The sequence below is a fragment of the Centruroides sculpturatus genome, unplaced genomic scaffold, assembly GCF_000671375.1.
Source record: "Centruroides sculpturatus isolate CEXI.00-Female unplaced genomic scaffold, Cexi_2.0 scaffold86, whole genome shotgun sequence".
NCBI classification, from domain to species: domain Eukaryota; kingdom Metazoa; phylum Arthropoda; class Arachnida; order Scorpiones; family Buthidae; genus Centruroides; species Centruroides sculpturatus.
Window position 1 is genome coordinate 914,973 of NW_019384475.1, and position 25,874 is coordinate 940,846.

General features: G+C 27.2%; 1 protein-coding gene across 4 annotated transcripts in view; it reads left to right on the forward strand.

Moving 5' to 3' along the window:
- LOC111621300 (protein tramtrack, beta isoform-like) overlaps positions 1-25,874 on the forward strand; it is a 122,458-nt gene that overhangs the window by 10,549 nt on the left and 86,035 nt on the right. For all 4 annotated transcript variants that reach the window (XR_002756042.1, XM_023363386.1, XM_023363387.1 and 1 more), the window contains 2 exons: positions 7,584-7,782; positions 8,598-8,789. Coding sequence is in view for 3 of the 4 variants with exons in the window: in XM_023363386.1 (XP_023219154.1) it covers positions 7,584-7,782; positions 8,598-8,789 (391 nt within the window). In the remaining variant the exon portion in view is untranslated. The remainder of the gene's footprint in view (positions 1-7,583; positions 7,783-8,597; positions 8,790-25,874) is intronic.

A 25,874-nucleotide genomic window follows, 5' to 3' on the forward strand; every position in this document is an offset into this window, starting at 1 on the left:
CTTGGAGATTTGGCAATATCCTTTACTGGGATGGGTGATATCCATTGCTGGAGGAGTCTTTGTACAGAGAATGGGCAAGGTATCCGTTAAAGTAATATAAGAGCTCCTGAACTGGCTAACAGATTAAAGACTCTTATGACAACTATCCTTCAGGATCAGCCAGCGACTTCTTATCTTGGGAAGAATGGCACTGCAACTGCTTATCTTGGGAAGAACTAAACGGTGACTGACTCTTTGGCTGTTAATTATGCTATAAGCATGATATCGCCTGGCCAAGAGGTCAGCAGGTTACGGGAATGAATTGTTTTTGCCATCAAGAAAGTGTAAGTGAAGATTCTCTCAGGTAGTAGATGACAACAATTATTGAACAAGTATGATGACATCGATGATTGATTTCTGTTAAAATTTGGATCATCACAATTGTAACAGTGTTCTTGTATTCTTTTGTGTACACTTTAGGCCAACAGTCATAGTGTTAAGACATGCAATTGTGCATGGATCCCTGAAAGGACAAAACGTACAAATATATAGGCAAAACAAAGTTTATTTATGACAAAAAGATCAAAAACAAGCACAGGCTCTCACCTATTTGCATGGTATCTGTACATTAAACAATTCGGATCCCAACTCTGGACCTCACACATGTACAGTACAATAAGGGAACAAAGGCTTTATGCACGTGGTGTCACACAATGGAGACGCATTTGCGACAATGGATTACAATGAAGTATTACTCAAAATTCTATAGCTAAGATCATAAACTAACTTAAAAACTAGGAGAAAATAATGGAATGAAGATAGAATAATACAGATAATTAGATATATAGAAAAGATAGAGTAGAGGGTACCCAGGATATTGTATTGCTCTGATGTCTTCCAGTTGGGGGTGAAGCTGTGTTCTAGTTCTCTGATATATATATTTCTTGACCAGAGTATACTCAGTTCTTCTCTTGATTGGATAGACAATTCATCGTCTTTCTGTTCTTCGTAACAACAATTTTGAACTCCTCACTCACCGTCCGCTCGCTCTTGAGTCCGAGTCAAGAATGACCATTATCTCCTCACCCCACATGCCTCGGGATGCTCTCTCTTTATTCTTCTCACCTTGTTCTCGGAACAGTGTTGCCCCCCACCAATAAGGAAGTGAAGAATGGAAAGATTGAGAAATAGGGAAACAAAGAACACAAGATCGAATAATTAATATTAGGCTTACGACTAGCACGTATATACAAAATTATGGCGTACTGTCACAATAGAGTCCCAGGTGTGTACAATGTTCCTGTGAGGGACAACAGGTTTGATAGAGATATGCTGTACATTGGATCCACTAAGTGTTCCATACATAAAATAATTTTATTTGTGAATAATGTACTATTCTATTCATTGAAATTGAGAAATTTCTTTAATATATTAAGGCTATCTGAATTATGAAATCAATAATCCATATCAATGATGCTTTTCTTAGTCTAAAATATGAGAAATTTAGATATAAACAGATTTTAACAAGTTCTGTCTCTGAAAAATGAAAAAGACAAACAGTATATGGTTTTAAAATTCAACAAATAGTTCTAACTGATATTTGGAGAAAAGAATCTAACAAATTCTTAAACAACCTGCTAATAATTTACAATACAATACTAGTCTCAATTATTTCTGAATAGCATAGTTAAAAGATTGCCTTGTTAGATTATTTACAGTCATCTTTTATATAAACAATAATGACATTATACTAATTTCAAAATTTTCTTTATAACACTTGGTCATGTAAATGAATCAAACACTTCCAAAACCTTATATAAGACTAGTGAAGAATTTTTAATTTACATAGTTTATAGTCTGTTAATGGAAATAATCAACTTGGGTATTAATCAGTGAGCATCAGCCATTGTTCAGTTAGTTGTGGGAAGTTACTTCTGATTTCTTTATTTGTTAAACATGTCAACAATGTTATAAAAGCTTCACATTCTGGTATTAGAATATAAAGAAGTTTGCTATAGTAATTATTAAATGCATGATTTTTTATAGTTAATGCATGCTATAAAAAATTAAATTAATATAATTAATGAAAAAGTTGTTCTTCCATCTAGTGAGAGAAAATAAAACAAAATTCACATATTAGGTGCATTTCCTTGTCAAGCAGCAAAGTAAGCAAGCCAATGACTTAGTTCATTTCAATTGAAATGATCTATGTCATTGGTTTGCTTACTTAACTTCTTGACAAAGAAATGTGCCTAGTGCTGACATCATTAGGGAATGTGTTGATTGGTTTAACTGAAGTGACATCACACACAACATTGCTCTCTAATTGATTCTTTCCATAGACAGATTGTAACAAATTCATAAAATTTTACAATAATTTATTAATGATGAGTTATTACTTTATTTATTTATAAATATTTATTGAATTTATTAATTTAATCATTATTTATAATTTTGATATTTTTTTGGAATGTAATTTAAATACTTAATCAGCATTATTATGCAAATTAGCTAGTATATTAGAAAGTGTCCAGATAGTTTATTTAACAAAACAACCCTTAAACTTAGATAACAGAAATAGAAAGTCAAATAGTATGAGTAATTAAATATAACTATAAATGAGCAATTATTTATTGTGCTAGAATTATGCGTAATGTAATATAAAAAAAATTTAAGAAGTTAATTTTATTTATACATACTGTAGTATAAGTTTTTCCTGTTGGCATCAGAAGCAGTATAAACCATTGTACAGTATATTTATTTTAATAAAACAATTCATTTTTCTGAAAATTTTTTAAAACAGCAGTAATGTGTAGTCTTGGAATGAATTACAAATTTAACATAAAAAATGGAAGTCAAAGTTTGAGAATTTGATGTTCATGAAGGATTACCCTGAATAATTAGGACTGTCCCAATTATACATGAATATTGAGGATCAGTGTCATTTTCAATCTCACTCTGCTATCTATCTTTTCAATTAAAAATATTAAAAAAATTAATTAAAATTGCCACGACCATAAATACTTCATTACAAAATCTCAATGCATATAAGTACCACATAAATGTCTTCTTTAATTCATGACATCCTTTCTAACACTTCAGGAACAAATAATAATTTTTTAATTAATGTTTTTAATTGTAAATTAATTTTATATGATTGTGCTGAAGCTTTGGAATATTTTACAACTGTTTTTACATATTCAGGAAGAAAAAGCAGCCTACAAATAAAGGGCGACTTTGCCTTAAGGACTGTTTGTTCCTGAAGTGTTGGAAAGGACATCATGAATTAAAGAGGACACTTATGTGATACTTCTATGCATTGAAATTTTGTAATGAACTATCTTTTCAACTTGAAGACTTTACAATTCGAGGAAATCTTTGCTCCAAATTTGAATGCCAACATTTTCAATTAACTTTGTGATCTTATTCAAGTGTACCATTTTCAAACTTTTGATTTTAAATCTATCAAAATATCTTACATTACTGATATAACTAATATTTTACAATTAGTTTTATACAACTATTTTACATCTATGTTTAAGCAAATCATTTTAAGAATAAAAATAAAATAATAATTAAATTTAATCATAACTACTCATTACTTCTGTTTTGACAAGAACTTTGGTCTGACCTTTGGTGCATCTCAAGTTTTATCTCTACAAAAATTTAAATCTTGTTCTGTCTCAGAGAAATTGACTGATCAGAGAAATGTTTCAGACTGAAAATGAACATCCAAAACTTTTCCAGAAAATTCATTTTATTTAATTGGTATGATTTTCAAATCCTCTTTGAACAAGCATCTCTCTGCATCAGTTGGGAAAGGCCAGGCAAAATGTCACATAACTTTAAATATTTAAATAGACCAATATTTAAACTTGTGTTGTAGCTTGGAATTATGGATTTTCTTGTACTTATTTTGATTCTATTAATTTTTAGACAAAAAATTAAACTGCTTTTCTCAGAGTGAAAACTTTTTATAAAACTCAAATTTTTGTGCCACATATCCATTATTAGGAAACAACAAGAGAGATGTTTGTTGATTCTGTTAATGATGTATGTGTAATCTGATAGGTTACTAAAAACCTTTTGTTTTAGGAAGAGCAATGCAAATTGATACATGGGGAAGGGGAGTAAAAGTTTTTCTATTTTTCTTGAAATTTTTACTCCACCCTCTTGCTTGTCTCAGTTTGTCCCAAGTTTCCATAACTACTCCCTTCTTCAGACATCCATCAAAACTTAAACCCCCTTAGAACATTTATCACTTTATGAATGATATACAGTATACCATAAGTAGAAATGAAACAAGAAATTTTGAAATAAATGTAATAAAATGCATAAATTGTATAAATTTAATGAAATAGACATGAACTGACGTCCTCCCCTCCCCTTGTCCAGCTTGTCCTAACACCCTCCTTTCCTTCCAGTGTGGACATCATTTATGGACAGCCTCTTATTAGTTTTATGAATTTCCAACTTTGATTTCCATTCATTGGTTTAAATATGGATGTGAACTTAAGATATTGCAAGATATACATTAAGTCTAACTTATAATTTTGTGTACTTATGTAGAACAGAATCAAAAATGAATAAATCTGATATTTAATAATAAAACTATTCATAAGAAAAATATTTTCATTTATTACCAAATTTTCTACTTAGTTGTAAAAACAATGCTAAATTATGTATAGTACATGTAATGAAATTAAATTAATTTTTAAAATGAGTCTTTGCAGTAAAAGAACACTGGCACTAAAAAAATACTAACAGTAATAAATTATTATTTTATTCTATACCAGTTATTTTGTGCAATAGGAATCCATGCTTACATAGAACATTTTTTTTTTTAACTACAGTAGAGCCTCGATTATCCGACTCAATTGGGGACTGGGGTTGGTCGGATAATTGAAAAGTCAGATAACCGAAAAGTATGAAAAAATCCATTATTAGTGTAGTATATTATCATATTCCATGTAATTAGTATATTAGTATATCGCTATTAACCTACTTTGCATTGAATTTTCATCAATGTTAAGCCTAACAAAAAATTTTTAAAATAATAATCGTCGCTATTGTATCGTTAAAAATTATAAAATTAAGCCTCGTTTAAATACTGGCTCCCTTTCATGGTTGATTCAGTGTTGCCAGCTAAAACACGTAAAAATAATATTAAAGTAGCCAAGACATAGCCAAATATTGTAACGCCACATCACTAGCGGACATTTGAAATTTGCCGACTAGGACGGTCGGTTAACCGAGATGTCGGTTAATCGGGGGTCGTATAATCGAGGCTCTACTGTATATGTAAATGTTACTGTAATTTTTGCCTGTACCTTTAATATTGGACTCCCCTCATAGTAACAATATAATTTGTTTCATAAATCTTGGCTAGGCAGTATGTAGTACTCAAAAGGGACTCCAGAAATTTTAAATTACAGTCGACCTCCCGTTTCCAATTATTCCGTTTTATATGAATTCCATGTTGTACGAGTCACTTAGATTTTACAAATACATGAGCCGTTCACAGCCTGGCACACGTATTTGTAAAATCTAAGTGACTTGTACAACATGGAATTCATATAAAATGGAATTATCAACAGTGTTATAGGGGGGTCGACTGTAGTGACTTCTCACAATAATACAAATTTTAAAAATTATTAAAGAGATTAACTGAGATCATAGATTTATATTTGCTGTAATAAATACAGTTGTAAATAACATTAAGTGTGCTTTATTATATGGATTTTAATCCATATAATATCCATATACAGTAAGACCCTGCTTAACGTGGGGATGCGTTCCTAGACAACAAAGCGCTAAGCAAAACAGCGTTAAATGAGGTAATTTTAACAGAGTAAATAGGGATAGGGGAACACACAACCAAAAATAAACAAATTTTACTGTAATTTTAAGTTATTTTTATATTAATTTGCATAATAATATATGTTAAATAACACAAACATATGCACACAGAAATGTAAAGTTCATTTTTTGTGACAAAGGTCCTGACTTCTCTGAAATTCTTGTTCGTTTGCAATAAAGTCATGATGTTTCATTTGTCGCTTTTTTGTTTCCTTAAGCAAATGTCAGTAGTAGAAGATCTCATCCAAAATGTCTCATTTTGCTTTTGCACTCCTTTCAAAATCTGGATCATTCACTACAATTTGATCAGCAATTTCAGTTATCCTACCAAACTTTTAGTAAGGAAATCTGTAGAGAGATTTTTTGGGTTCTTTGTTTTCAGAATCTCTATTTTCCAGTTCCACATGAATTCCATGTTCTGCCAGTTCTTGAAAGTCATTGTTGGTAAGGCTCTCACTAGAAATGTAACTCCTCAATATCCTGCTTGTCTATATCTCCTAGTCCTGTATATTGATTAGGCTGCATTCAGTCAACCTAACCAAACAGCGATAGGCTCTTCTTGTTGAGAATTCTTGGATACCTTCAGCCATAACTTCTTCCACACTTTGCTTGTGCATTTATCAGTTAATTCTTGCCAAGCAAAGTTGATATTTATATCATCCATAATGTTATATTTTTTTCAATAACATAAAGCAGTGTTCTTCAAATGGGAGCCTGGGGTCCCCTTGGGGCTACAGACCAAAAATCAACTTTTGGGGAGCCAGGGAAAACTAGGGGAGTCACAATCAGAATAAAATATTGAAATTATATGAAAACAATTAAACTTCAATAAGTAAATTAATAGATGCATGCAAATTATTAAAATATTATGTTTAAATAAAATACAAAAGCAAATTTGATAATGAAATTTTGAACCTAAAATGTTTTGTTATCAGACAGTATACATACATTTGTTTCTTGTAAATAAAGACATAGAATTTTGTACATGTAACAAAGCATGTCATTTGCATTTTTTTTTCAAAGGATGTTTACTATTAAAATATAAGCCTGTTGCATGTATAAAATGCATATACTGTGAAGCCCAAGTTAGACATAAACAAAATGAAGAAAATTTCTGGATAAATAGTGAAATGGCAAATAAATTTCCACAGCTTTTGAAGATGTGGAAATTTGTAATTTATTGCTATTCCCACATCTTGTCAAATCTGCATTTAGCTGGGTTATTTATATGCTCTCAAAAAATCTTGTAACTGTCTTGATTTTGTTAATAGAAGTTATCTTCATTTAAAACTGATAACATTGCAACTAGACATTAAAAAAATTGCACCAGCCACAAAGATCACGCTAAATAAAGTAAAAGTCAATTTATTACATGTTTTGTTTTTAAAAATGAATGTACTGTATAACTATGTATATATGTAGTTCATAAGAAATAGTTTATAATTATTTTAAATAAAATTATTTTGTAAAATTTAAATAAGTGGTGGAATTTTTAATATGTATTTTTTAATTTTAAGATACTATTATGTAGGGACAATAACACAAAAATATTATGCTCAAAAGGGAGCAAAGGTCATGAAAGGTTGAGAAACACTGACATAAAGCATTTAGAAAGATTCTATTTGTTTATTTGTATAAATTCAGAACAAATTTCAATATATAATATTTTAAAATTTATTAAAATTTTTTCTTGCTTTTACTTATTGCAACATATTTAAAAAATTTAATAAACATATTTATTTTAGATGCCAGTTTTTAGAGAAAATCATTCACAAAGTTCTAACAGAACTCCAATATCTTCACAAATAACTATCCCAACTTGTGGATTAACAGACAGTCATTCAGTTCACATAGGCCCATCTTCAAATGAAAGTCAGATTTTAGCATCATGTTCCACACCATCTGAAGCATCTACATCTAACTGTCTTTCACAAGATATACAAGGTATGCTTATTAAAGTAATAATTATTAATTCACTCATAAATTGTTTTATGTTTAGTGTATGCTAGTGTGCAATAATTTTCAGGTCCAGAAAATATTAATAACTATATTGTAATTATGATGTAATACAGAATGTCATTTCTATAACATTCCTGCTTAGCTTTAGATCATCTGAAGTAATTTTACTGCAAATTTTTTTTACAATTTGCATGATTGTTATGCAAAAGTAATGTACAATAAATTTTATTATATTTTATTCCTCAGCAATAGAATACCTAATAATATGGCTGAAGAAAAATTGAAATTACATTGTTTTTGAAATTAGAAGCTGTAGTTTACATGTAGCTGCCTTATTGCTCTTCATTTAACATCTAATTGAGTAATGTCCTTTTTGATGTAGATGTCATTGTAACTTTCACCAGTTTTGTTCATTGCTTTTTTATAGAAAAAAAGTGAGTATTTATGCTGGTTTGGTTAGTGATAAATATGCTTTATCAGAGTTGTCCTTCTGACTTGCTCTCTGATTCCTGAATTCTGTTTAAAGGAAGAAATAATAGTATGCCACACAGTATTATAGCTCCTTGGGTATATGAACAAGCATAACATAGTAAATTGTAACATGTTTAAGAAATTTCTTTGTATTAATATTTTCATAGCCAAGATGCTGATCTTTGGATAAAAATCCAAACCATCTTGTAAAACATATGATAATTTACAGTCAGAATTCCTTCTTTTATTAAATGGTTAAAGCTTCTATATAAACAAATGGTGATATAAAAAAAAAAATATTCTTAGATACTATTTTAAATTTTATCTAGATGTGAAACCAGTTTCCATGTTGACATTTGAAGAACCATCAATATCTCCTGCAGCCAGTATATCAAACAAAGATAGCAGTAATTCAATGCCACTCTATGTAGATAACTCAGGAATATCTTCATTACCTGGTCCAAGTAATTATCAGTTAGATAAACAGTCATCTCAATTAACACATCAACCACAGTCACATGGTAAGTAATTATTATTTTGCTTAAATAATTTTTTGTCAAAAAATGAAGAGAATTGTTTTATTTTCAATACACAGTGCCTTATAAAAAAGTGTATCATTCTAAAATGATTATTTTCTTATTTGGAAGCATTTCAGAAAATTTATTTTATTAGAGTAACTATAGTTTTCAGTATATTTTCTAAAATTGTAAGACAATATTAACTGTTATTAATATATTAAGAATAAACCTGTATTATTCATTTGATATAGTTCTTTCTTTTTATGTCTTTCAAAATAAATTTAGACCAAATTAAGACCAAATGCATTTTATTAAGGAAAATGTTCCAAGATCAGTTTTGTCTATTGAACAAATATAATTACTTTAATACAGTATTTAAATTTTTTAACATCTTACTATTCACAAAAATATCAAAAGTTCAAGGATGATGCCAGTTTAATCATTATTGTCAGATCATATTATTGGAATTAGGATATATAAATTCTAAGCCTTTTTCATATCTCACATAATATACATAGTTTTGAAAAATATTTTTTAATATCTTATAATAGTCAATATTTTGCCAAAGGATATTAAAAATATGGCCATTTGAAAATGCTGAAATGGGTCTTATTCTCAATTCTCTTTCTTTTCCTATTCTTCTTCATATTGTTTCTTCACTTGTAAGAAAACCAAAGGAAAGGACAGTTGAAGGAAGTAAAATTACTCTAAGAATCAAATAGCCTGACTAATTTTATTCAAATTTTGCAACTGTGCTCCTTATGATTAGTGTGGGATGATACCAAATTTCTCCCAGTTCTGATACCATTCTTGATTCCAATTCTTTTGAATACTTTCTAAAGTTTAATTCAGTTTAGAAAAATTAACAATTTACATTACAAGCACAGTACATTCATTAATTAATAAACATCAAGCTTAAGAATTGAAAATGATTGGAAATCCAAAAATCAATCTTTTGAAGGAACTGTGAAAATTGTCCATTTATATGTGGATACACATGCTTTTATTGTGTACTACAAAATAAATTTGTAATCTTATTTCAGATAAAGTTAATATTGCAACACTATCCCCAAAGAAATTACAAGTAATTCCCTTTTACTCAATGAACTATCCCATCATGTCATGTAGGATTGCCATCTTTGGAAATTGCTTCATTGACCAATGCAATGACTAAGTGGAGGAGAAGGTAAACGAAAAGATGCACTTTTTTGTGCTTCTTGCAATGGGCATGTTTTGTAAATGATTTTACTCCATCATATTTAAAACTAAATGAGGTTTGGTAATGATGCAATGAGCCAAACAAATATCGTCATGAGTTAACCAATTTTTGAGTTCATTCATTCAAGCCATGATATCTAGACTGACTCATCTTAAAAAAATCAATTTTTAAAACTCAAAATGGCATTAAACTTAGTGCAAACATATATTTTTACTCAGAATCACATAAATTACATTTAAAAATTAAACGCATTATAGCATTATATATGAATCATAACAAAAACTTTCACAATTATAATGAGAAAGTCATTTTATCATAAGAAATATTAAAAATAATTTTATATAAAATTTTTAATTAGAATATAATTTTCTTTACATTTTAAACTGTTTTGCTGACACTTAGTTTTGCCAACTGCTGGCCTTGATTTGAAACTAGAAAGCCCAATAGTTCAGTCAATGTTAACTTGCTTATGATTAAAATTTTTAAAGAGCAGGCAAATTTACAAAACAAAAATTAATGTAATTACTAAAAAAGTAAAATTTGATCATCTTTTGTGCAAAACAACACTGAAATAATTTCTNAAATTACATTTAAAAATTAAACGCATTATAGCATTATATATGAATCATAACAAAAACTTTCACAATTATAATGAGAAAGTCATTTTATCATAAGAAATAAACATAATAAATATTAAAAATAATTTTATATAAATTTTTTTCAATTAAAATACAATTTTTCTTATATTTTAAACTGTTCTGCCAACTGCTGGCCTTGATTTGAAACTAGATAGCCTGATAGTTCAATCAATGTTAACTCGCTTATAATTAAAATTTTTTAAAAACTGGAAAATTTATTAAACAAAAATTAATGAAATAATTAAATTTATTAAATATTAAAAATAACTTTATATTATATTTTCCAATTAAAATATAATTTTGTTTATATTTTAAACTGTTTTGCTGACACTTAAATATTTTTTTGTTGATTTTTGTAGCCTCGATTTGAAACCAAGTAGCCTGATAGTTCAATCAATGTTAACTTGCTTATGATTAAAATTTTTAAAGAGCAGGCAAATTTACAAAACAAAAATTAATGTAATTACTAAAAAAGTAAAATTTGATCATCTTTTGTGCAAAACAACACTGAAATAATTTCTATAGATGTATTGCAAAAGAAAAAAAAAGAGTTGCAATTAATTAAAAAAATTGTAATAAAGGATTCAAAAATGCAGATAAAATTAAATAAATAAAAATTATAAAAAATAATAATTAAAACACTGGTCTTTACAGTCTTTACACCAGAACTAAAAATAAAATCAAATTAATTGAAATTAAAATCAAATCAATTAAAAATAAAAACAAAACAATTAAAAATTAAAACAACATTTTCAAAAACTGTTTAAAAGTTGCTTTGAAATTTTCAAATTGTAAATCAAATTAATTTTTAAATTTACATTATTTGTGTGTGCTGGTGATGGAACATTTTGCTTTTAATATTTATATAGATATACAGACAGAATATGCGTACAGAATACAGATTGCTGATCAAGCCAGATGGCAATCTTAAAGTCACCCTATCTCCCCTAAAATGGGGACAGTTAGTATCGACTGAGTGCAGTTTCTCATTGCTTTGACTACATGAAGGAAAAGTCTGCTGTAATATTAATTTATTGGAAACTTTCACATCGACAAAGCAGAGAATATGTGACATCCCATGCGCATAGTGATGTTTGCGTCACTATGCGCATGGGATGTCACATATTCTCTGCTTTGTCGATGTGAAAGTTTCCAATAAATTAATATTACAGCAGACTTTTCCTTCATGTAGTCAAAGCAATGAGAAACTGCACTCAGTCGATACTAACTGTCCCCATTTTAGGGGAGATAGGGTGACTTNAAGATTCTTTATTTAATTAATTTTCTTATAAAATGTGGAAGAATTGTTTGTAAGATTTTGAAATTATGACGAGATTTTATATATTCTGGTTCTGGCACACTGAAAATGTCCAATTTTTCTAATTGTAGATTCTGATTAATTGTCCCATCACTAATAAATTTATTGAACATTAATGCACAGTGTTAAAACTCACTATGATATCAGCAAAAGTAGTTAAAAATTTTTTTTTAAAACTACATGGGAACCTTTGAAAAGTGCATTAGTTTTAAAGAAGTATTTCACTATTCAAAAATTTCCAATTGTTTTAATATTTTAATGTGCTCAATTTTATTGAAATTTTTCCAATACTAGAAGTGAGGAATCATTTTAATTGGAAGATTACATTCTATAATAATAATAATAATAATAATAATAATAATAATAATAATAATAATAACTCTNATACATGCCATATTGTTAGGAAATTCCTTAATACAGACACTGACACACACATTTAATTTTAGTTTTGTTTTGGTTGCTATGCCTTGACTCTGGTCCGGCATAGTACACAGCCACCGGTGTGTACCGAGTATAACCCACTAAACCCAACACATAATAATAATAATAATAACTCTCCTGTGGTCACCACCTGGTCATGGTGGGAGAGCGCAGTAATTTTACTGAATCATAGAGCAATGATTTTGTCTATTTTGAGGAGGTCTAAATGTTTCTTTATTGAGGCATTTCAATGAATGTTACAATTCCTTTAAAAAACGATTTGCTGGATTGTTTAAAGGTGTTGATTTTTATTTATTGTGTGGTTCCAGTAAGAAAGTATTTTATTTAATTTTTTGATTATCTATTGAATGATTTTTTTTATCATTATTGTAAATTTTTTAAGCAAGTTAGTTATAATACTGAGTAGGAAATCACCTTATTTAAATTATTTTATTTCAGTGATAAAATCTAGCCTCCTAGTAGTACTTAAATTTAACAATTTTAAACATATTCACAGATAGAAACCCCTTTTACCTTGCAATACAATTCTGTCATCTAATAAAATCACATACAGAAAAAATGATAATCACAATGAATAATGAGTTTATTCAAAAATGTTTATAAGAAGTCAGCAGTTATTCTGTTACAAAATATAGAAGTGGGGATATATGATGTGTGCCTTATTGTCTCTCTCTGCTGGCTACATTGCTTAAATATGCTTGTATTAGTTATGTTCAATTGATTTATTACACAATAAATGATTTTATTAATTTGATAGTATTTGATAAACTTCATATTACACAAAAACAAGTAATAAGAATAATTCTTTCTTTTAGATTTATACAGATTTCCATTAGCCTGCATTCAACTTGACCCTTCTAGTTCTTTAAGTTGTATTTTGGCACTATATTATTTAGAAGATTCCACTTTTTTTTTTTACGGAAAATGGCATCTTCTATTCAGGAAGTTATTACGTTTAATATTATAATTCTGACTCCACTTTTAACAATTTTTTCATTTTTTTTTTTGTGTGTTGAACTAGAGTTCATTTTGAAATATTACTAAATGAACTAACAACCAATTTCCAATTTCTTATAATCAAAATTGAAACATGAACAATAAAAATTCCAACCAACCAATAAGAGTTATAGTTGTATTTATGTAGCATATAGGACTACAGGAACAATTTATCACACATGGATTTTACTAAGATTTTAAAATTTCATCTTTAATCATAACAGTTTTATTGATGGTTTTTCAGTTTATTCAGAAAATAATAATCTTATATTTTTTACAGTATATAATTACAAAAGTTAATGCACAATTTTCATTATAAAAATCTTAAGAGGTTTAAAAAGAATATTCAGGTTATTTGTACTTTTAAAAACTAATAACTTGGAATTTTTTGAAAATAATTTCTTAATTTGGAGCAATTCTCTTCATTCTTGGCAAAAAATTTTTTTTATTAAACAAGTCATATTTTTTAACAATTCTTTTGTATCAATAAATGAATTTTATAGAAAAAACTAAAATATCTTATCTTAAAACTTATAAATAGAAGATCTGAATGCAGATATTTATTATACTTAATAATGTGTAATTTTTTTTTTATGTATTTATATTTTCAATAATTCTCAAATAATTACATAAAAATTTTACTAGGCAAAATGTATATACATAAAATAACATTTGAAATTATTATAGAAATATATTAGAATTGATATTAAAATAAAATGGGAATTTGGAAAAATAGTAATTTGGAAGCTAATCTTAAATTGGATTTTAAAATATAAATTTTAATGGAACAAACTTTTATAATTATGCCTATTAAGTAAATGAAATATGTTTGAATGAGTCATGAGTGCTTTTCATGATTATGTAGTTATTACTTGTATTTTATTAATCTCATCAAATAGATAGATAATACTGTATCAAAATAATTCTACCATAAAATTAATTATAATATTATTATTAAAATAATCTGTAAGATTATTTGATATTTTTTCCTTTATTATGAATGTCTTTGCATCTAATACAGTTGAACCTGTCTATCTCAAACATGTTTCTCTTGAAAACCTCTATCTTGATATTTTTTCCCCTGCATTTTCAGCCAAAATTTAATATAATTTCCATGTTTATCTCAATTAATTTCTCCCAAAACCTTTATCTCAAATTATGGAGTGAATTGTCAATTACAATTTCAAAGCCCAGTGACTACATTTTGATAGTTTAAATTGTAGTTGAGAAACATCTCTTGCAATACAGTACATAGTTGCAATTAACACTGGTTTTCTCTGATTGACTACAAGTTTGGTATGGTTTATTTGTTTACGGCAGTATGATACATAGGTAATCTGTCAAGGGGATTCCTCCCAGGAGGACTTTCTATGGAAAATTTTCTATTTAGGCGTTACAAAAATGAATAAAACTTAGGAAACTGTATGTGGCCAGTCTGTTGGAGAGGTGCAAACCTATGACCTACTGCCAGTGTTCAATGGTTTTATCCATTCAGTCACTGTGGGCTAAGGCTTACAAGTTTGACAAACTATTTCTATTAAGGTATGCCAAAAATGTTTTAAAAATGTTATTTATACCTAATTCAGGTATGCACTGTACTTACTATTGTATTAATAAATTACTGTACTTCCAATCAAACCTATTATTATTTACTGTATAGGAAGAAACATCTATATCTAGAAATTGTCTATCTTGAATTTTTTCTCATTCTTGTAAGATTCAAGAGAGACAGGTTCAACTGCAATTATAAATTTCTTTGTAACTTTAATCAAACACATATGAAATTAGATATGCTTTACAAATATTTTTGATTTTTAAAAATCATTTTCAGTTATGATTCTTATGAAAACAGTTTTTTTACATATGATAATTACCTGTATTTTCTTACACCATACAATGCAACAGAATAAATTTTTAAATTAAATGGTGTAAAGAGAACATGCAAAATAAAGTAAGACTCACTATAATTCACTTTCATCTTTTTTTCAAGTAAAGATTTCAGAACAAAAATGTAGAAAATATTTTAAATGTTCTTAGTTTTTCAAAGGTTTTTTAAAAGATTTTCAAATATTTTCATCTTTAGTATTGCATTATAGTGAGCCTTAATATATTTTTAATTTAATTTTATTACTATTCTATTTAAAATTTTATTCTGTGGTAATTTTAATGATTTTATTTTGTGAAACTCATTAACATTGAAAATTGTTGTAATGTAAAATTTTGGAATAAAATTGATTGCATATGAAATTGAAAGTTTGCATAAGAATATAAAACAAATAAGAATTAAATATATTACAAAAATTTACTGAAAAAGTAAAAATATCAAAATCATCTTAAACTTAACAAAATGTTATAAACTTAGCTAAATTAATATAAAATACTTAAAATAGTAAATGAGAAATAAAAATAACTAGAAAATAACTGAAACATACCAATTTAGATTCTTGAAATTATAATATAAAATTTTTGTTTATAAAAAATTATTATATTCTTAACATTATTTTCATTTATATTCTTCTGTCTTGTCGCTTATAGTGTGAATTCTACTTATAGTATTAATTACAAATAATAAATTTATCTAATATATTATCTGATATTGTTTGTATTTTTTAAAATAACTATGCTATTTATTCTGTTTAAAGATTTGAAAACAGTTTGAAATTTAGTCATTAAAGAACAGGCTAATTGTTTGTTAGATTCATGTTAATGCAAATATAAGCAGTAATCATCAACTTGGAAATAAATTTTACATAATGTAACTGCAAAGTGCAATAGAAGAAAACTTACTGTATATACTATTAATAGGTTTTTAAATTGATCAAAAAGTTTAACATAATTTCATTGGAAAATACATATGAGCCAATCACAAGCCAAATCAATTAACTGAATGCTTTTATTTTTTGTTTTTTGAATTAATCAATTTGGCAAATGAGCAGCTCATATATAGTCAAGTCCCTCTGTAACAATATTTAGTGGAACAAGAAGAAATATTGCAGATAGGTCTTGTTGTAATGGGAGTTTTAAAAATGTATCTCCTTCCTCATTTAACATTGTTGGACTATAAATAGAGTTATTTATACAAACTTACACAATGTTAGAACTGAAAAACATGAGTATTATTAGTCTCATTTAGTGCAAGATTTAAGTGATTTTATTGCATATTATTTCTACACTTTAATGTTAAATATTAAAATCCAAAATCAGTCAGAACTTAAGTCTTCCTAGATGAAAATGAACTAAGTAAAACTAAACTAAAAAAGTAAAAAATTAAACTAATTCTAAAATATAATTTTTTAAGGAGAATACACATATTGAAATGATTACGAAAAGCAGTTTTCAACACTAAGACTAATGTCTTAGTGTTGAAAACTGCTTGTGCACTTTCTAAGAAAACTTTGTTATGTTAGTCATTTAACATAATAAAGTTTGCAGAAATTATATAGGAATGTCTTAGTTGGGTTGCAAATTACACTAATTCTAAGTAAAAGAGGCTTTTTATTCAAACTTTTTTACCTAGTAAGATGAGGTTTTGTTTTGGGTTTTGGTTTGACTGTAACTGGTAAGACTCAGTTTGCTATAGTTTATAATTTTCTGAAAAACTGAAACTGCCAAAAAAGTGGTAAACTGCTCTAGAAAAAGTTAAAATTGGTTTCCTTCCTTGTTTCTTGTTAAATGTTATGAAAAAATGTTGTTCACAAGTTAACATTTCAGCTAAACAAATCAAAAAATAGTTAATTTATGTTAATCCTCTGTTAATTATAGATAAGAATAAGTTATCTAGTTCTGTAGATTAACAGGTAAAGCTGAGAAACAGTGAGACTCATCCATAAACTGGAAAGTGTTAATTGAATATTTTGTATGTATAAAATTATAAATATAGGCTATTTTAAATTTGTACTATCTGTTTTAAATATAATAGTTTCTGGAAATTTAATTTACAACATTTTCCCAAAATACTTCAGACTATTCAAAGAATAAATTATTTTTTTATTTGTCATGTTGTCAAATTGGTATGTCATAGTAATTACAAGATTTGTCTTTGTGATCTATAGAATTTATTGTTTAGATATACTGTAATACCATATAATACATGTATAGACCATACGTGATGACTGCTTAATGTAGTTAAAAACATTAGTTATTTATTAAATTCTTGCTGGATTTTATTGGTGTTGAGTCTGTTGATTACTGTTGCATTCAGTTTTTAAGTTTACAAAAAATAGGCCATACATTTTTGAAAATATTAATAACATACTAGAGTATAGTTTATATTCAAAGTAACTTAAACACATGCTCTGATTTTATAACAATTTATTGTTACCAATGTATGTAAGGCACATACCAATTGTAAGGGTAAAAAGAAAAAGTTCCTTTATTTCTTTGTGATGAGTGATAATTATCAATAATTGTATAACTCCATGCTGCCATTATCATCATAATCATTGTTGTCATCTGAAGGAAATTTGTGTCCTATGGCATTGTCTTTGCTTTCATCCATTGCATTAGATATTTTCTGCATGTGTCATTTGTGAGTGTTGTATCTTTGAGTATGTGTTTTCTGTAGTTTTTAGTTTTTATGACCTGATCCTGTATGGCAATCATGAATCCTTCCGTCTCCCCAAAGAAGCATCCTTGATCAAACCAGCTACTTGACACAGTTTTGTCAACAAAATCCTGGGCCAGGTCATAAGGATGCCTGCCATGGAGTGCCTTTTGAGCCCATGATTGCTTGATGGTGTCTGTGCTTTTTATATGTTGTCATGTCTGTATGATGTGAGTATAAGTTTAATGGTGTGTTATTTGAGTCTGCTAGAGTTACTGCTTTATGTAACTGTGATGTTTCTTGTTTCNTTTTAAATTATTTTCTATTTATCGTTTATTTTTAAATTTACGTTCTATTTTCACATTCTATTTCATTGTAACTGAAGAAGATTGGTTAAACTGACCAAAAACGTTTTTATTAGTAAATTTATTTGCTGGATTTTTAAAGGTGTGTTTTATTTATTTAAACAAGTCATATGAAGTCTTTTGGGTGTTAAGGTTAGCAACTTCGATCACATGCAGGACCATCACAGCCTATCCAACACAGATCACTTTTCAAATGTTAATAGTAGACCAGTATTAATTAATAGTTGTTGACCATCCTCTCTTCTGGGAGGAAGTCAATACTTTTGATCAAATTATTTCAATCTCCTTCTGCAACTGTCCCTTCTCTCTATTGGACCAGCAGTATGGTGGCATTCAAATAGGAAAATTACATTATATGAGGTTACCAGCAAGCACAAAATATGTTTAAAGTGCCAGGAAGTTCCAGGATGCCAAGTTTAAATATTTGGTCTGTTTTTTGCAAAATTTGATTTGTTGACAGATTACCATTTGGTATTTGGCTGTGAATGGTAGTTTTCTAAAGTTAATATTAGAAAAAAATATAAAAAAATTTAAGATATCATATTTTAAATTTGGGTCTACTTGACCAATGAAATTGTGCCATTTTGTACGATCCAAGTATTGTGAAGAAACATGACAATGGTAGGTTGAAATAACCAACTCTCTATATGGTTTTCATTCTAATGTTTTTTACATTATAATATTTGATTTATATAACTACAAAGGTTATCTTATATAAGGGTTTATCAACCAAGTGACCAATCTAACACGTTTTAAAAATTCTTTAAATTGTGTACAGTAGAGGAACTTAGAATTTTAAAAATGTGTTAGATTTTCACTCATTGTGAAAAACTCTTACATAAGATAACCTTCTCAGTTATATAAATCAAATGTTATAATATAATATAAAAGGTTTAGAAGTACAAAATAATCTAATAAACTTAATCTTTGCTGTTGGTTTTTTTTTGCCCAGGCAACACTGGGCTTACCTGCTAGTAAACTACTATCTCAAAATTGAACCAAGTAATCAGAGTGGTCAAGAATTTGACTAATTCCTGTGAGACCCAAGGACAGAGGGCACCACTTTACCCTTTAGTGGACCTCTTTATGTATTTTATTTGTTTAAAAAATCTAGCAGAGTGTTTCTTTGTTAATGAAAAGCAATTTTAAAGATTTTATTTTGTTAGTAAATACAATATTAATTAATTTACAGAGATAGAAACCACTGCAGGCCCTAAGTTTTCTCTGGGCTGTGGAAAAATCCCCAGTTCATCCTGTCTCAATGGCCCTGCAAGTAATACAGAGAAATACTGTTCCCAACTTGATAATCTGAAGGCAGCCATTGAAGAAAAACAGCCAGTATTAGCAAGAAGAAAGAATATGGCTTTTCATATTTATGAAAAGCCATATTCTTTCAGCATAACAATGCTAGATTGCATGCATCTTTGACCACTTGAAAAAAATTATTAGAATGTAGATGAGATTGTTTGTTCCACCCCTCAGATTAGCACTTATTTCAATCTTTCCAGAATACAATACAGCTTGAACCTCATGTCAAATATCACATAAAAAGAAAATAAAAACACACTGAGTACAGTGTTAACAGTTTTCTATTTTTGCTAGAGCTTTCAACAAACTTCTGTTCATCATCTCCAGGGATCTTTTTATTTTCTCTCCAGAATAGTTTGCAATCTCTCAATAGCTTAATGTGAGAAACCAAACCACAAAAAGTCTTTTGGAGAAAAGTTCCAGAACTTTGTGCATGTGATAATGATCTATCCAACAGATGGGCTAAAATGACAGAAAGACAAAAGTTCTTATTTAATTTAATAAAGTTATTTAAAAATTTTTTAAATTTGAGCATTATTTTTATCTCAAAAAAAAAAACAAATTAACTTTTTGTTCAACCCAACGATAAACATGTTTTCATGTATATATTCATAAAGTATTTTATAAGATTATAGGAATATATAAATTAAATTCAGTTTTAAAGAATTTAGAGCAACAATAGGTGGTCTGTTCAACCCTTAAAAACTTCCATTATCGGAGTTCAAATTGGCATAAAATAGTTAAAAATTATGAAATAATAGTCTTTACAGTATTTATTCATTTGCATTCATTTATCGAGCCATTCAGGATTATCTTTAGTATCATCATTACAAAAAATAAAACTAAACTATACATAAACACAATATTACTCTTCAAATTTAACAAATTAAAAATAATTATAGAAAAAACAAAATTATAAATTAACATATTTGTGTGAATATAGATTTAATGACATTAACATACTGGTAGATTGTTTTTTAATGATAATGGTATAATAAGATAGGATTTTGTTAGGTAATTCAACAAAAGTAATTGTAACAATTTTTCTTTTTGAGATTTAAAATTTTTACAAAAAAGGGTTAAGTGTGGCATTGAAATCTCTGTTTTAGAATATACAATTTTGATTCACAAACAAGACAATTTGGTCTTTAAACAAACTTTAGCTGAAGTATAATCTTAATTGGCATAGTAATGAGAGTGAATGGTAACTTATAAGATTTATAATAAGGAGATTCATTAATCACTACCATATCTTCATACTAATAATGAAGAAGAATTTGCCAGAGATAATAAATTAGCATTTGTACATCTAAGTTCCTACCTTTTATCAGTATTCCTGAGGTGATGGTCAAATATATCCACAGTGTCAAAAAGCAATTTCTAAGATATAAAGGAGTCTTTACAGTATAAATATTTAATGTTTTTAATTTTAATTTCATAAAACATGGTTATCCAATTGCATGAATTTTAAGTTTATGTTTTTATAAAAAAAATATCTTTCTATTTAATTTATATTAGGATAATTTCAACTTCTTATTTAATTCAAAGATCATATAAATATAATAGATAACAATTAAGTTATAATGTTTTCTTAAATTTGCAAATATCTCCATATTTTGTTATAGTGAATAAAAATTTAAGAGAAATATGTAGTAATACTGTAACTGAAATTTTTATATTTTAAACAGTTGTTTATACAAATATTTTATGAAATTAAAATTTGATGATTAATGTTTCAGTACAGAATGATACAATGAAAACCTTTAATTATTTTTGAATTTGCATAAAATATTTTAAAGTAAAATTTGTTTTGTTTAGAGAAAAATATAAAAAGTAAGCTATAGAAATCTTAAAATAGTATGTTTAGAATATCAATATATGTACATAGAATTTTATATTTTGTCTACATTCATAATACTTGATAGAAAAACATAGCCAGAAATCAATTAATGCTTATTTTATTTTAAATATGTTTTCGGTTAATACTAGCTCTTAACTGTTAATTGCCAATTACATATATGAATATAAAAGAAAATATAAGATCTTAAATTACTTGGTATTCAATTACTTTCTTTTATCTTTGCTACTCTATCTTAATTAAAGACATTTATTATTATTATTGTTATTATAAGATTGTTAAAAGTGATTAAATAATAAATACAGAATGTATTTTTTTGGAAAATTTAGTGATTAGTAATTATTTTCAAATTTTATTTATATTTATAGTAAATGAAATGTGAAAATAACATTGATACAGTTGTCATTTTTGTATGTAGTAATTTTAAAAGAAGTGTCATTTTCAAATGTATTATTTGAGCCATAAAACTAGTTAATATCTAAATTTCTTGAAAAGTATTTACAACTAATATAGTAAACACCCTAATGTTTTTATTTAGTAAAAATTTAAAAACAAACTTTAAATTATATGGAATGTTTTATAACATATTAACTTGACTTTTTTCACAATTGTTGATATAAAACAGTTTTTCCCCAAAAAATTAAATTAATTAGTGCTTCATGTAATAATTATATATATGAAATTAGTAATGTTTCAAAAGAACAGATTTATAAGACAATGATGCCAGCAATTTATTACTAGTCATAGAAACAGAAGAATTGTTAGGTTTTGAAAATAAAATTTTGGAAATTAAATGTAGTTAAAGATCTACAGCAAATATTTATTTAAAATAATTTTAAATTTTGTGTTAACTATAGAAACTAGATGGCTGAGGCTGTAAAGGTATTAGTCTGATTCTCTGGGGAGATTCAGAATTGAATATTTGCAGGTAATCCCAGGAATATCTTTGTAGGCAGTCTGTCCTGGATATGTCAGGTGCAGGCCCCATTATGGGCCTGGCAAAAATTCATGATTAAAAGGGTCCTCTTAGAGTCCACAAGGCAGAAAGGATTGGGCCAAAACTGTACAGTGTTTTATTAGAGAAAAACAATTAATAAAACTATCTATCTGATTATTTTTGAGTCTAAAGTCATCTTGAAGTTGAGTTTATCCTAGTGTTTTTTTTTTTTTGGTTTGTTTTTTAATTTAGTGGTTATAGGTTTTTAGAATTAATATCTTTTAAAACATATTTTTACTAATATTAATGGTTACTCTAAGAGAAGTATTACCTTTTCAAATAACTTTTAATGTATTTAGATAATTTTTTAATGATATAGTTATGTAAGTGTAGTTGAATTTTTTAAATAAAAGGCATAAATTTTTTTTTTCTGCTGTTAAACAAATTTGATATTTTCTTAATTTACCTGTTGTAATATAAGCAAAACAAGCAATTATTTATTGCAACATCGACAAAATGCTGGGCTGCAATTTTTAATCATTTTTTAATTTATTTAATTTAAAATATATGTTCTCCCCCTCAAATTTGTAGTGTATTGTCCTGTATATCATACTTTTTCTACTAGCAATGGATTCATGCTGGTCGTCTATGTAACTTCGTTCTGGGAAAAATTTTTAAATTGAAATAACATGACTTCCAGTTTTCATCAGAAGTTCATATATAGTTAATTGGGACTTCCTGCATCTAAGCTTTCCATATCTGGTCTCCGCTTTCATCTAGTTAATTCTGATCTCAAGATTAAGGAATACAGACAGACAGATAACAGTGGGAATTTATGACTCTACAATGCTTTTAAATTGCAACCCAATAAAATTTCATTTATAAAAGATTAATTGTCTTCTATTTCATATTAGTAGAAATGAAAAATTAACTGTTTAAATATGTTAATTCATAAATTTATACAATTGTTTTAGAGATTTTACAGTGCTATTTCATAAAAATGTTATAAGAGATATTTTATCTTTTATTTTTCTATTAACAAATAAGTGCAACAAGAATTTTTAAAAATAATTTTATTATTCAACTAAACAATTATATCAATCATAGTTAATACATTTTTTTATAGATATTACTTAAATCCAATGAATCTTATTTCTCTGTATATCTTAGATGACACCAAATCTAGTTATACAATAATTAAAATTTAATCTGCTTATTCCATAAGCAATGACTCAGATGTCTACATCATATCTGATAACAATCTAATTTAATCTAGCATAAAAAGTTTAAATAATTACTGTAAGTAAAATTAGGGAAATTTCTCTGAAATGATAGGTATGAATTTATTTGCACTTGAATATTGAATAATCACTAATATTTTTAATATACAGTCAACTTTCCTTAAAAAGAACACTCGTTTTTCTTCCTCCTAGCGTTGAAGTCCTGCTTCTATGCAGGGTCCGCTTTCTTGCATGCCCTTCTCCATTTGGTACGGTCCAATGCGTCTACCGGGGTGATGTTTACCCNTATTTATTCTGTTTAAAGATTTGAAAACAGTTTGAAATTTAGTCATTAAAGAACAGGCTAATTGTTTGTTAGATTCATGTTAATGCAAATATAAGCAGTAATCATCAACTTGGAAATAAATTTTACATAATGTAACTGCAAAGTGCAATAGAAGAAAACTTACTGTATATACTATTAATAGGTTTTTAAATTGATCAAAAAGTTTAACATAATTTCATTGGAAAATACATATGAGCCAATCACAAGCCAAATCAATTAACTGAATGCTTTTATTTTTTGTTTTTTGAATTAATCAATTTGGCAAATGAGCAGCTCATATATAGTCAAGTCCCTCTGTAACAATATTTAGTGGAACAAGAAGAAATATTGCAGATAGGTCTTGTTGTAATGGGAGTTTTAAAAATGTATCTCCTTCCTCATTTAACATTGTTGGACTATAAATAGAGTTATTTATACAAACTTACACAATGTTAGAACTGAAAAACATGAGTATTATTAGTCTCATTTAGTGCAAGATTTAAGTGATTTTATTGCATATTATTTCTACACTTTAATGTTAAATATTAAAATCCAAAATCAGTCAGAACTTAAGTCTTCCTAGATGAAAATGAACTAAGTAAAACTAAACTAAAAAAGTAAAAAATTAAACTAATTCTAAAATATAATTTTTTAAGGAGAATACACATATTGAAATGATTACGAAAAGCAGTTTTCAACACTAAGACTAATGTCTTAGTGTTGAAAACTGCTTGTGCACTTTCTAAGAAAACTTTGTTATGTTAGTCATTTAACATAATAAAGTTTGCAGAAATTATATAGGAATGTCTTAGTTGGGTTGCAAATTACACTAATTCTAAGTAAAAGAGGCTTTTTATTCAAACTTTTTTACCTAGTAAGATGAGGTTTTGTTTTGGGTTTTGGTTTGACTGTAACTGGTAAGACTCAGTTTGCTATAGTTTATAATTTTCTGAAAAACTGAAACTGCCAAAAAAGTGGTAAACTGCTCTAGAAAAAGTTAAAATTGGTTTCCTTCCTTGTTTCTTGTTAAATGTTATGAAAAAATGTTGTTCACAAGTTAACATTTCAGCTAAACAAATCAAAAAATAGTTAATTTATGTTAATCCTCTGTTAATTATAGATAAGAATAAGTTATCTAGTTCTGTAGATTAACAGGTAAAGCTGAGAAACAGTGAGACTCATCCATAAACTGGAAAGTGTTAATTGAATATTTTGTATGTATAAAATTATAAATATAGGCTATTTTAAATTTGTACTATCTGTTTTAAATATAATAGTTTCTGGAAATTTAATTTACAACATTTTCCCAAAATACTTCAGACTATTCAAAGAATAAATTATTTTTTTATTTGTCATGTTGTCAAATTGGTATGTCATAGTAATTACAAGATTTGTCTTTGTGATCTATAGAATTTATTGTTTAGATATACTGTAATACCATATAATACATGTATAGACCATACGTGATGACTGCTTAATGTAGTTAAAAACATTAGTTATTTATTAAATTCTTGCTGGATTTTATTGGTGTTGAGTCTGTTGATTACTGTTGCATTCAGTTTTTAAGTTTACAAAAAATAGGCCATACATTTTTGAAAATATTAATAACATACTAGAGTATAGTTTATATTCAAAGTAACTTAAACACATGCTCTGATTTTATAACAATTTATTGTTACCAATGTATGTAAGGCACATACCAATTGTAAGGGTAAAAAGAAAAAGTTCCTTTATTTCTTTGTGATGAGTGATAATTATCAATAATTGTATAACTCCATGCTGCCATTATCATCATAATCATTGTTGTCATCTGAAGGAAATTTGTGTCCTATGGCATTGTCTTTGCTTTCATCCATTGCATTAGATATTTTCTGCATGTGTCATTTGTGAGTGTTGTATCTTTGAGTATGTGTTTTCTGT